The 12878-nt window shown below is 41.0% G+C and overlaps 1 protein-coding gene across 1 annotated transcript in view; it reads left to right on the top strand.

Moving 5' to 3' along the window:
- The window catches only part of LOC145407831 (adipokinetic hormone/corazonin-related peptide receptor variant I-like), a 203351-nt gene that overhangs the window by 127416 nt on the left and 63057 nt on the right, over positions 1-12878 (top strand). Inside the window, exons 4-5 of the mRNA XM_080278688.1 lie at positions 282-486; positions 4861-5020. Coding sequence (XP_080134814.1) covers positions 282-486; positions 4861-5020 — 365 coding nt within the window. The remainder of the gene's footprint in view (positions 1-281; positions 487-4860; positions 5021-12878) is intronic.

Below are 12878 nucleotides of genomic sequence, written 5' to 3' on the forward strand. Positions count from 1 at the left end.
GGTTTCAAGAATACTCCCCCAGTATCCCTGCTTGTCGTACGAGGCGACTAAAAGGGTTGGTGGTGGGTTAGTGCCCCACCTCGTAAAAAGAACTAACTAAAAAAGCAAATAAAGCGCCTCGGACCCGGACGGACCATACGTTGACGACTAAGGAACGGACACCAACTTTTCAACCCCTCAAATCCCATCACTTATCAACCCCTCCACTCAAAACCCCTCAGATACACTTTTCAGTTTCTCCTCTCCACAACCTCACTAACTCCACCCTCCTTCACCCACAGAGTGTGATCTTCCACGTGGACTCGCATCCAGTCTTCGTCAACTTCCACCAGTGCGTCACCTTCGGCTTCTTCAAGACACAGGCGGAAGAGGTCACCTACAACCTCTTCTGTCTCGCTGCCATGTATTTCCTGCCCCTTATCGTCATCATCATCGTCTATTTCAGAATCCTTTGGGAAATCTCACAGAAGTCAAGAGATTCAAAAGGTTAGTTGAGCACCATCTTTTTTATATTCTGTCTCGGAACTCACTGTCTCGATACATTGCCAAAGTCTCCTCAGTCTCGCTGCCATGTACTTCCTGCCCCTCATCGTTATCATCATCGTCTACTTCAGAGTACTTTGGGAGATCTCACAGGAGTCAAGAGATTCACAAGATTAGTTCAATATCATGTTATCATGCGCTGTCTTGTGGTTGAATCAAACATCTCCTCTGTCTCTGTGCCATATATATCCTGTCCATCATGGTTATCGTCATGGTCTACCTCAAAATCCAAAAAAAAAAAAAAAAAAAATCTTACAGAAGGTCAAGACGTTCAAAAGGCGAGTTTAGTATCTTCTTTTCATATGTTGTTTCGAAACTACGATGTCTAGAAGCAGTATAAAATCCCTTATTCCTTCTCCATTCGATGTATTTCCTCCCGTAGCATGCGTCTATGGCTCTATCCTGAACATGTATAAAAACTAATGCGGTCATACACACTTCCATAGACTGACAAAGATTAGTCCAAGGTTATATATTTAGTTTCGGTCAGTAGTTCTTGTGCTTTCTCTTGAAGCTGTGTCAAAGGTTCTGCTGTCTAGCCGCCATTACCCCCAGTGGTCATCATCATTATCTACTTCAGGATTCGTCGGGAAATCTCTCAGAAGTGCAAGGATTCAAAAGGTTAGCTTGTTTTCACACTGGTTTACAGTTCATGTGCATTCCATCGAAATCATGTGAAGAGGTTAGTTCAGTATTTGATGTTAATATAGCTCTACTATCGCCATTGCTTCAGTATAGGAAGGTGGAAAGATGCAAAATGATAAAATAATCACTTGAGGAGGATGTGTTATTAAACTTCTGAAGCGACTAGAAATGTGTTGTGTTCGATTCTACCCTGGACGTGAACGGCCCCGTAAGTTATGTGGGACTGACAGGTGGTTAAGAAAAGTTTGTGGTAAGGCCTGCTATCCTCCCCAGATGTTACCAGGGGGAAGAATGTCAAACGATATTACTTTAGGCCTACCTTTGCATCCGCCAGACGATGTTATTGAGCTGACTGAGTATAGTAGCCTGAGAGTGTTAATAAGGTGTGTATTGTGGTGGGAGCTTTTCCACCCCAGTTAGCCTCAAAGAAAGGAACATCCCACAAAAATTAATTGCCTCTGTCCCCAACCTTAGCCAACTCTAGCTATTGATACTAGGGCATACTTCACCCTGCCTACCTTCCCAGTCCCCTCAGCTTACTTCCCTACCCCCCCTCTGCCTACCGTCCTGCCTCACCTCTGCCTATCATCCAGCCCTACCTCTGCCTACCTCTCTTGCTCACCGCTGCTTATCTTCCTACTTCCCCTGCGTATCTTTCATTCTCACCCCTGCTGATCTTCATGTTTCCCTCTGCCTTGTCCCTGCCCACTTTCCTGCCTCATCCCTGCTCGCCATCCAGCTCACCCCTCTCTTACCTCTGCCGTACCCTTGCCTTTCGCTGGGTTCCAGTTTGGAGCTGAATATTTATATTTTTCCATGGAAATCAGTACATCATAAAAGCTAGTACAATTCGAAATACCGGGAATAATTACCCTGCCAATCAGCATAGCCCATTAAAAACATATGTGTTTATTATCACCTGTTTAAATATAAGTAACTCACTCTGTATGTTGGTTTGTTTACTATCAGAGAGTTCCATGGGTCACCGTCGCTGGGGTGGCGCTGGCGTCAAGGCTACCACACTTGGCCCACAACCCAGAAGTCCCGTGATCGATCATTGGGTTGAACATGAGAACCTGGGACAAGGCCCTCTTTACACCGGCCTCTTCATGTCTAAAACTAATATAGCGGCCTGGATTGTACATAAGTGTTGCGTGGCGTAATCAGGTTGATGAATGAGACGTCGCGTACATTAACATTGCCGTGTGTGTTGCATATCTTACCGTATAATTTCATTCCATTATTTATCATTGTTTCACTTCGCATGTCGAATAAATTTTCTTACTTGATGTAGTCGATTTTGTGAGTACTCTAAGGCGAAGCTTTTTCAGTTCAAGAAGAAATATATTTTTTCTTCAGTCGTTCCTAGAGTAAATTTCGAAGTGATATAATCAATTTAGTGACTTTTTGCTGTACTCTGGTAAGTCTGTCTTCATCTTTGATAAAGCTTGAAAACCAGTAGACTACTGTAGACGGTATTCAGAGTGTGGTCTAATAAATGACGTATATAACTCAGAAACATGTGTGTTTTGTAGCCTAATTAAGGTTTCTTGCAACGAAACAAAGCATTTTGTCTGCCCAGTTACTCGCTGCACTGCATTTTTTCCCCAGTCGCTGCTTATAATAACTCCAAGATCTTTTTCGCCCATTACTTACATTTGTGGGCTACCAAAAATTCAGGATTCATATTTACTGCTTTTGTCACGAATTTGCATCACTTTTCGTTTATGTGCATTATATTTCATTTACCATTTTTCACTTTTATTAACTTACGTGGGTCGATTTGAACGGTTTCACAGTCTGCTTTCTTAATTACTCTGCCCTTTGTTTTCTTGTCATCTGCAGATTTTGCTGCCTTAGAAAAGAGTCCATTTTTTACATTACTGATACTTATAGCGAGAAAAATTGATCCAAGAACTGAATCTCGAGGGACTTCGCTAATTGCTTTTATCCATTCTGATTATTCACCAGTAATCACTTCTCGCTTGCGATTTGATAGGCCAGTCACGAACACATGAGCATAATTTACTTGCGTGTCCCTAAGCTCTTACTTTTTCATTTAGATCGTTAACACAGAGGGACTTTGTTAGATGCTTTCTGTACTCCTAAACATGACGTCCATCCATATTTTTGCGTCTAAGTTATCATACACTCCAGCAAACTTGTGTGGCATAATCTGTTGTTACGGAATTCATGCTGATTATCTATTATAAAATTATGCATATCTAGGAGTAAAGTAAGTTTATCTCTGTTTTTTCCTGAGTTTTGCTTAATACCGAAGTTAAGCTAAATGGGTGATAATTTGTTGCTCCTTTTTTTATCTCCATCTTGTTTGTGTGTGTGTGTGTGTGTGTGTGTGTGTGTGTGTGTGTGTGTGTGTGTGTGTGTGTGTAAATAGGTGATAAATGATCGAGCTTTAACTGACTAGATACTTTACAGGCAATTAGTGATTTATTGACGATTATGGTTACAGGCAAGCAAATTCGCTGTAACATTCGTGAAATACTCCTGGAGAGATATGATCAGGTCAAGGTGATTTATCGGGGTCGATTTTCTCAAGGTATTTCCGTATACCTGTCACTGTGTTGATTGATAATTACCCAACCCCTGGTAAGACCTAGGCTCGTATTCTCGTCCGATATGGGTGCTCCCTAACACCTCTTCCTGATCGGTTTATTTTGCATATTACACCTTGTTACTCTTTTCCGTGTCGTATAATTCTTCTGCTATCGCCATACTATGCATAAATAATGTGCAAAGAAATAATAACCAGCCATATCCAAAAATAAATCGCTCTAGAATAGGTGTTGGGGAGTTTCCTTAAGTAACGAGAATACCAGCCCATGTGTGTAATGGGCAGGATTACTCTATTGCCAGCCAACTTAATTTTTTTTATTTTTTCGTACGTTGCATGCTCTTGTATCAGTCTCGTCTTAAAAATCTTTCTGCCCATCTGTCCCTACCACAACACTAGTGACATTACTGGTTCTTTATACTATCAGGGAGCTTTAATTTGGAGAGGGTTAGAGACGACACTCATTAATCCTTGAGCATATGTCTTCTCTATATTCCCCAAGCAGAGAAACATCATTTGGAAGTATTAAGAGAAATGTAGATATAATGGCATGGTAGCGAAGTAATTACACTTTTAATACAATGAATTTTTAATAATTTACTGTGGTTGCTTCCGTGCATTTTTACTCAAGATCTGGGAAGGTCTTTCATCTCCGTGGGATAATAAACTAGATCTAACTCCTCCAGTTCAAAGTCTCGCGTGCTGAATGAAGTCGTCTGCATGTTGTAAAAATAAACAAACAATACCTTTTCTGATTAAAGGACTTAAACTCATAAAGAATTACAGGTTTAATCATAGTTGACCCAATGAGCACAGGAATTTCTTTTTTTATTTAATTTTTACCATCTATCGAGGTTTTTATTCAGCTTAGGATAGACATTTCGATATAGATGAGACTGATATAGCCTTAGTAAATCCATTCAATAAGAGATAATTTTCCTGTTATAAATACAAACGTCTGGTAGTAATATTCGTATGCTTATCAGGACGTCACCTAGATACAAGGGGTTAATTAGATCCATGTACAGATATCAGATTAGAATAAGATAGATGTTATTCTCACCGTCATCACACTAATTCTCTCTTTGTTCCTACAGAGGCGTCGAGGGGAGGGGGCGGAAGAGGGGGGCGTCTCAGGCTTCGAAGGAGTGACATGAGCAACATCGAGCGTGCGCGGTCACGAACACTGCGCATGACCGTCATCATAGTGTTGGCGTTTATATGGTGCTGGACTCCTTACGTCGTCATTGTCTTGTGGTGAGTACAAGGATTTTGTGGTTGTGCTTAACACTCTTAACCCAGGTTTTTTTTTTCTCTCTCTCTCTCTTTTTAACCAGGCTACCATAAGACATTTCAGTTCAGAGAGAAAATTGGGAGAAATTTTTTTAGAATAGGCCAGCCCGAGAAAAAAAAAGAAAAAAGAAAAAGAAAGAAAAAAGAAAGAAAGAGAGAAAGAAAGAAAGGAAAAAAAAGGGTAGTTTTTTTGAGTGGGTTACGACTTATATCGTGGCATGTTTGCAGTTGATGGTGGTCATGTCAGACTACTCTTGACCATCAGATGAGGTGAAGGGTTAAGGATCAGGAGAGTGCAATGCTGTGTAAGCAGTGGAGGTCGAACCCTCGTCAGAGTACCCCCAATCATGAGACCACCAAAGCCATAGCTTCCATCATCATCATTATCATCCGGATCTCCTTTCTCACCCAAGGACAGGGTGAGGAGTAGCAATGTCCAGACAGCCCAAAATTGCCCAATCCAATGGGCCACGCCTCCATTCACTCATCATTCAAGCCCCCGGAATCCTGGCTCTATCGGATACGCCAAAAACATTCACCACGTTCTGTAGCTTCACATAATCGTATCCGACAGAGTCAATCATCTTCCTCAAAACAGTAATAGTAGTAGCAGTAGCAGTAGCAGTAGTAATAGAAATAATAATAATAATAATAATAATAGTAGTAGTAGTAGTAGTACTATGTAGTAGTAGTAGTAATGACAATAATTATTATTATTATAATTATTATTATTATTATTATTATTATTATTATTGCCACTACTACTACTACTACTACTGCTACTATTTTGCTAAGCTCCAGTGTCCCCTAAAATACCGCCACGAGGGTCGATGTTGTAGGCATATCCCAAATTTGTACTGCTCAGTGATCATGAATAAGAGGTCAACAGACTTTGCCCATGAGTCAGACCGGCCCGAGAATCGAACTCGGGTCCTTCCAGTTGCGAGCTGAGTGTCCAAACCAGTGCACCACCAGCGTCCCATCTTATCCCCTAACTTATCGCGTTTTATCTCCATGCTCGCCACGATTCCAATTTCAACCTCTTGCTGTCTCCTTCCTTTATTCCTCGTATTTTGTGCCATGAAATTTTCGCCTGGAACCTTTCTTACCCCGATGCAATAAAGTGCTGCCTCTTATATTCCATTCTTGCTGTGTCAGGGCGGTTTTATTTAGTTGTCATTACACTTTTTGTTTAATTTGAGGAGTAAGGTTCAGCCCTTATTAATTCCCTCACTACGTAAGGCATTCTCGCCGATTTACGAAGTTCCCTACCACCTTCTCCTAAGTGATTTGTTTTGCTTATTACAGCTTACCGTCTTATTCTATGTTTTATAAGTCCTGCCAACATCGTCATACTCTACCTAAATAGCGTACGAAAGCGATATTAACCAGCCATATCCAAAAATAAGTCGCTAAGAAAAAGGTGCTAGGGAGCCTCCATACCTGACGAGAATACGGGCCTAGATTTCCTCAAAAAAATAAAATAAAAAAAAAACGAAAATAAAAAAAGTACATTGTTGGACTGAGGTGAATAATCCTTGTGCCTTTTTGTATAAATTTTTCATGTTTCCTTCAGACGGTTTTCTTTGACTCAGGGGAGAGCTTGTGTAATGAAGAGGTCAGTGAAGCCTAGATCTAAACCCCCTAGTTCAACAAGTCTGTCCAGAAGTTAGTAAAATCGTCTGGAGGTAGCAAGAATAAAATAATCAGTGGCGGGGGACAGGGTGACATGGAGGCGATTTGTTTGTGGCCACCCCGTATAAGGGATTAAGGCGTCTGGCAATAGATAGATAGGTAGAATACGTCATCCCATTGAAAGAGTAACCCTTCCTCTACAGTGACAATTGCATACTATTTCTGCGGCTGACTGACTAATTACTTTCCTGGTTACAATGTCGACTTTCCTTCTTGTCTTTTAATCGTGCCTTGTCCAGTTACATTTCGTTCCTCTTACCACCAGTCGATTATAACTTCCTAGAGAAATTCCGAAAAAGGTGCTGTTGTGTGTGTGTGTGTGTGTGTGTGTGTGTGTGTGTGTGTGTGTGTGTGTGTGTGTGTGTGTGTGTTAGGAGCCTCAGAATGCCACCCACATCTAGATACAGTCGGTCTCGAAAGTTATATCAATGAGTCTGTGATGGAAGTACAGTTGGGGCAAGAAGCTGTGCTCGAGTCGCTGATGGTAGACGTTACGTACATCCCTTCCTACTGTATCATGTAACAACTTTTGACTCTGACGTATCTCGATGTGATGCAACTATTAGCCCCGACTGTACCCCCATTTGACTCAACTTTGACCCCGACTGTACCCCCGTTTGACCCATCTTTGACCGCGACTGTACCCCATTTGACCCAACTTTTCCCCCATTTGACTCAACCACTGTACCACCGGTGTTCTGAGGATTACAGCCTTCATTAACCCCTTTCACAACAAGAAATCTTCCCTAAGCTGAATAAAATTTGCAAAAGTTTGTGGGCATGCTGAAGAAGTCACTGTAAGGAAGTGAATGAATATTTCTTAGGTAACATTATCATCCACACTAATTCTAACTATGTAACATCTTCATTATAGATACAGTATATGTTTGTCGATTTGTCTACATCTGTCTGTCAATCTGCTTTACCTCCATCTATCTGTCTGTTAGTCTGTCCGTCTGTCAGCTTATCTGTATGTCTGTATTTCTATCGCAGGACTCTTAAACCCAGAAGGGGTGGCCACAGATAAATCGCCTCCCATGTCAACTTGTCTTCCTCCATCAGGACACCCTCTTTCCAGCCCTCACCACCCTCACTAATATACTTCTTTAATCCTTCCCTCCATCTCATCCTTGGTCTTCCTCACCTCTTTCCTCTTCCACGTCACACATACACTTTCCCTGTCAATCTCTCATTCTGAATTTGCTCTACATCGACTTTTTTTTTCCTCACAAATAAACCCCAGATACATTAATTAAACTCCTGGTGGATCTTTGGTATCGACAGGTGAATGATAGCTGTGGAGGGCTCTTTCTAGGCTTCATTTCTAAGTCTCTCTCAAGGCGCATAAAATCGTGTGAGTGTAGCAAGCATTCAGTAAAGACAAAAGACATTATATTTGATGGGTAAATAGCTTCAGTATGTTGCCTGTTTTCAGTTTCTTAATCCTACCCTTAATCGATTTTATTAAACTTAAATATTACTTCGTAGTGCTAAAAAAAAAAAAATAAATAAATAAAGAAGGCTGTATCTAACCATTCGAGTTTGAAAAGTCACCCCTTAACTGCATTAAGTCTTCTGAAGGCACCCGTAGTCTTATGAGAGAAGAGCTATGGCACACCTTCTTCTTGGTCTTTCTGTTAGAGGTAAAAGAATTCTCATTACTATTTTCCCATCCCCAAAAAATCAATTCCTAAATCTTCTAATCGACCACATTCCCTTAATTTTCAATATCACGTAGCATACTTTTTTCTCAGTTCACAAGATCTTTCTCTCACGATCACATAACCTCCTTTGTAAAACCCCCTTCTCATATTTTTTCTAGCCCTGTACAGTCGCTGGCTTTGTACAGGGTCCCTATTGTCTACTGTGTGGCATACAGCTCTCTCTCATGAGTGGAGGACTTACAACATACAGCTTGTCTACACCGGGTGAAGTCAGGCTTTTCGTTTTATCTCTGATCCTCTCACAGATCCCTTTCAGCTTCTCTCTCTTCGCTATAGAGCTTCAAATCTTTCCTTCTGTTGTATCTGTTGTCGTTATTTCATGGTCACTGCTCTTCTGAACTCTGTATCACTCCCTCATTATAACGCAGCACGCAGCACTCAACTGGCAACATATTCTCGCTTTTGTTTAACAGCCTGATTCAAGAGAAAGATGGTGCTCTTAATCCTTCACAGAGGTAACCGGTCATCTGTGGTACTGTCTCCCTCACTCTGTATTTCTCCTTCATCTGTGACGTCCAGTCTTTTAAACACGATGTATGCAGGTACCTTAAAACGAGCTGATCCTAATTTTGCCTCACTCGTGTTCAGTTTTAAAAGACGAGTTTTTGCTGGGTTTCAGCTTCGAGTTCTTTGTTTTTGCATGAAAAAGGCGATGTCATTGTGAATGGGTGAATTGGTTCTGGCCAGAGTAAACGTTTTCGAAGTTCCTATTTTTATCCACCATTTTTTAAAAACTCTCCCTTTCATTACAAAATTTAACCTCTATTACCGGGCCCTAGTCCATTTACAAGTTTATCTGTTTAACTATTATTGTTTTTTTTCAGCACCCAGATACATGCTAATTGTTCGTTTTGACTGCCTACTTTCATTTCCTTTTTGGCCTGAGAGCGCTAAGAGTGCCAGAATACTATTACACAGGTACTTGGGTATGGACGTTATTACCACACACAGCACCAAACCTGTTACTTTTCAGCGTGTTATAACTACAATAGATCAAGGCATGTCGGTGGAGCGCTTACAAAAAGTAATATGTGTAGCTTAAAGCCTTTTCTCAAAATTTATCCCCATAATGCTGAAAAAAGACAAACAGAGCCAAATTCAGTAACCAAACTGATATTTCAGAGACTGCCAAGCTACAGCGGGTCTATGCACATCGTTGGAAAGCTTATTAAAAAGTAATAGGTGTTGCTTATGTTCGCCATCGTACTACTGATACCATTCACTAAATCAGACCAATCATACTTAAAGCTTTCATTTATATCAGCCATCTGTTCCAGCCTTTATCATTCTTTCCTTCCTTCCTTCATTCATTCTTTCATTTCTTAATTCATTCATTCAATCATTCATCCATCTGTCCTTCCATCCTTCCATCTATTCATTAATCCACCCATCCATTTCATCAAGCCCTCCATCCCTTGATCCATCTGTCCTTCTTTAATCTATACATACATCATTTCAGTACTCCATTCATCCATCCATCCATTTTTAATCCACCCATCCATTCATTCATTCATTACCGCATCCATGTATTCATTCACTGTTCCCTCCAGTGATTCATCCATCCATCCATCCACCCAGGCATTCACCCATTCCTTATTGCATCCATTTATTGGATCGTTATCCTCTCTATCCATCCATCCATCCTTCCATCTGTTAATCCACCAGTCCTTTCATCCATTCATTAAGCCACTCAGCCATTCGCCCATTACTGCATCCATCTCTTCATTCATTGTTGCATCTATCACTTCATTCATTATCTCCTCCATTGATCCATCCATCCATCCATCCGTCCGTCCGTCCGTCCGTCCGTCCGTCCGTCCGTCCGTCCGTCCGTCCATCCATCCATCCATCCATCCATCCATCCATCCATCCATCCATCCATCCATCCACCCACCCACCCACCCACCCACCCACCCACCCATCCATCCATCCATCCAACCACCCATCCACCCATCCATCCATCAGTCCACCCACCCACCCATCCATCCATCCATCCATCCATCCATCCATCCAACCACCCGCCCGCTCGCCCATTCATTCCTTTATTGATAATCAGGCTATAAATAACGTATCTAACTTAATTAATACATGTGCATAGAAAGGGCCACTGATTTCCATACCGTATTTAAAACAAACACAAGACGACTCTGTTCACCTTGAAAAACCTCTTAAACAGTCAAGAAATTGGAAGTTTCTCTTGATGTAGATTTTTATTCCTTGTTGCTAACACTATAAGAGATTCCTTAGGAGTGGGCAACACTAGCAGTCGAGGGAAGGAACTCTTATCGGGTAAAGAAGCTCCTTAACACCTCTTCCGTAGCGATTTATTTCTGGATATGGGTTGTTAATACCCTTCTGTACGTTGCTTATGCAGACTTTGGTGATACTGGAAGGATTTATGCGACACAGAATAGGATAGTATGGTGTATTAAACAAACTAAATCGCTTAGGAAAGGGTGTTAGGGAGATTTCGAGCCAAAGTGTTAAAATCTGTCTCCATTAACCCCTCCATTTCACTCTGACATATTTTATTGATCTGTACCTGCCACCTTTAGACGATTTTATCCACCTTAAGACAGACATCTTATAATGGATCGGTGTAACCCCTCTAATCCCATGACGTCATCTTCAATATATTCTCGGCCCAGTGCAAGACGATTTCATTCAGCTTATGGGGAAGCTCTTGTAGCAAAGATGTTAATTTAGAGTACATCTAACCTCTCCAGTTCGAAAAGTTTCCCTAACCAAGTAATAATAATAATAATAATAATAATAAATATAACTATTAATATTACTAATGTTACTAGTACTGCTACGACAACTGCTGCTACTACTACTACTACTGCAGCTACTACTACTACTACTACTGCTGCTACTACTACTACTGCTAATAATAATAATGTTACTACTACTACTTCTGCTACTAATACCAATAATAATAATAATAATAATAATAATAATAATGATAATTATAATAATAATAATAATAATGATAATAAATAAATGAATAAATAAATAAATAAGATATAATCTGTTGATACGAAGAATGCACAGAAAAAAAACCATCAAACTGAAAATCTGGCCTTTGATTCCTTCTTCCTTGCATAGAAAAAAAAAATAGCCCTCATTATCTATTCATTTTTCATTTAACCCCAGTTGATTTTGCCCATCCAAGAAAAATCCTGTCACACAATGCACCAGTGTAAATGCAGTTTCCCATATGGCAGAGTTGGGGAAGCTATTGGTTGTAAAACTGGGTTAAAATTTCGAGATATGACAACTAAATTATTTTCTCTTGGCTCAGTGGCTTTGCAGAGACAAATACAGTTTTGTTTGTAAATATTTGTATGTAGGTTTTATGGAAATCTGGATGGAAAAACAAGCAGACCCGAACAAAGTGGGTTACCTGATGGATGCGTTGTCCTTCCATTACGGCATACGATGTGTGTGTGTGTGTGTGTGTGTGTGTGTGTGTGTGTGTGTGTGTGTGTGTGTGTGTGTGTGTGTGTGTGTGTTATACGAATCCTAGTGTTTATACAGTATCATCTTATATTTTTTTATGGTTGAGACAATTTACTATTCCGTTGCAGTTCATGATACACGGTTTTATTCAGCTGATAGTGAGTAATAGCAGTCTAAGAGTTTTAATATGTATCCAAGGTTGATGAGAGAGAGAGAGAGAGAAAGAGAGAGAGAGAGAGGGGGGGGGAGGAACTGACTGACTGGCTTAAGGAGCATGGACACTGGTGAGGGACTGGCAGAGGCTGGTGAAGGATAGGATGAAGGTGGATTATTGTGATGTATCCAGACCAAAATTTAATCCATCCCCTTACTGCCCTTAGAATGAGCCAGTGAACCAAAAATATTAAATCATGTTTCGAGGTGTGCAGTTGATGGTTCAGTGAGCATAGAGTTGATGAATATGCCTCAGTAAAGTCGGAAAAGATATGATGATTCTAATCCTCAGGAGACCGAAGATGAGATGGAGGGATGGAATGGAGAGGTGTGTGAGAGAGGGGGGTGTGAGTTGGGGGGAGGGCAGCGTATTAGCAGGGTACATGGAGGCGACTTGCTTGTGGGCACCCCTTGCGAGATTAAGACTTCTGGCGATGGACAGATAGATGGATAGATGAACTCGAAATCTCTGACTGAAGTGCCCTGGGAGTGACTATCTCTGTTTTTCCACTGAATGTTACTGAGTTGGACTGCATAGCTATGATGAGGTTTACACTGCAGCACCCTGACTCGCGGAAGGTCATCGGGACCTCGCAGGCGAACTGATTGCAACACTACCTTCATGGTAAATCATATCATTTCCTGCCAACTTAGGCGGGAGGGTTTGATAAGAGGGTTGGGGGAGCTTTTCTGCTACGCTATGCTTGCCTTCGACTCCTAAAATAGTT

Source organism: Coenobita brevimanus, chromosome 74, assembly GCF_032717465.1.
Source record: "Coenobita brevimanus isolate Jiangsu-jjx chromosome 74, ASM3271746v2, whole genome shotgun sequence".
Lineage (NCBI taxonomy): Eukaryota > Metazoa > Arthropoda > Malacostraca > Decapoda > Coenobitidae > Coenobita > Coenobita brevimanus.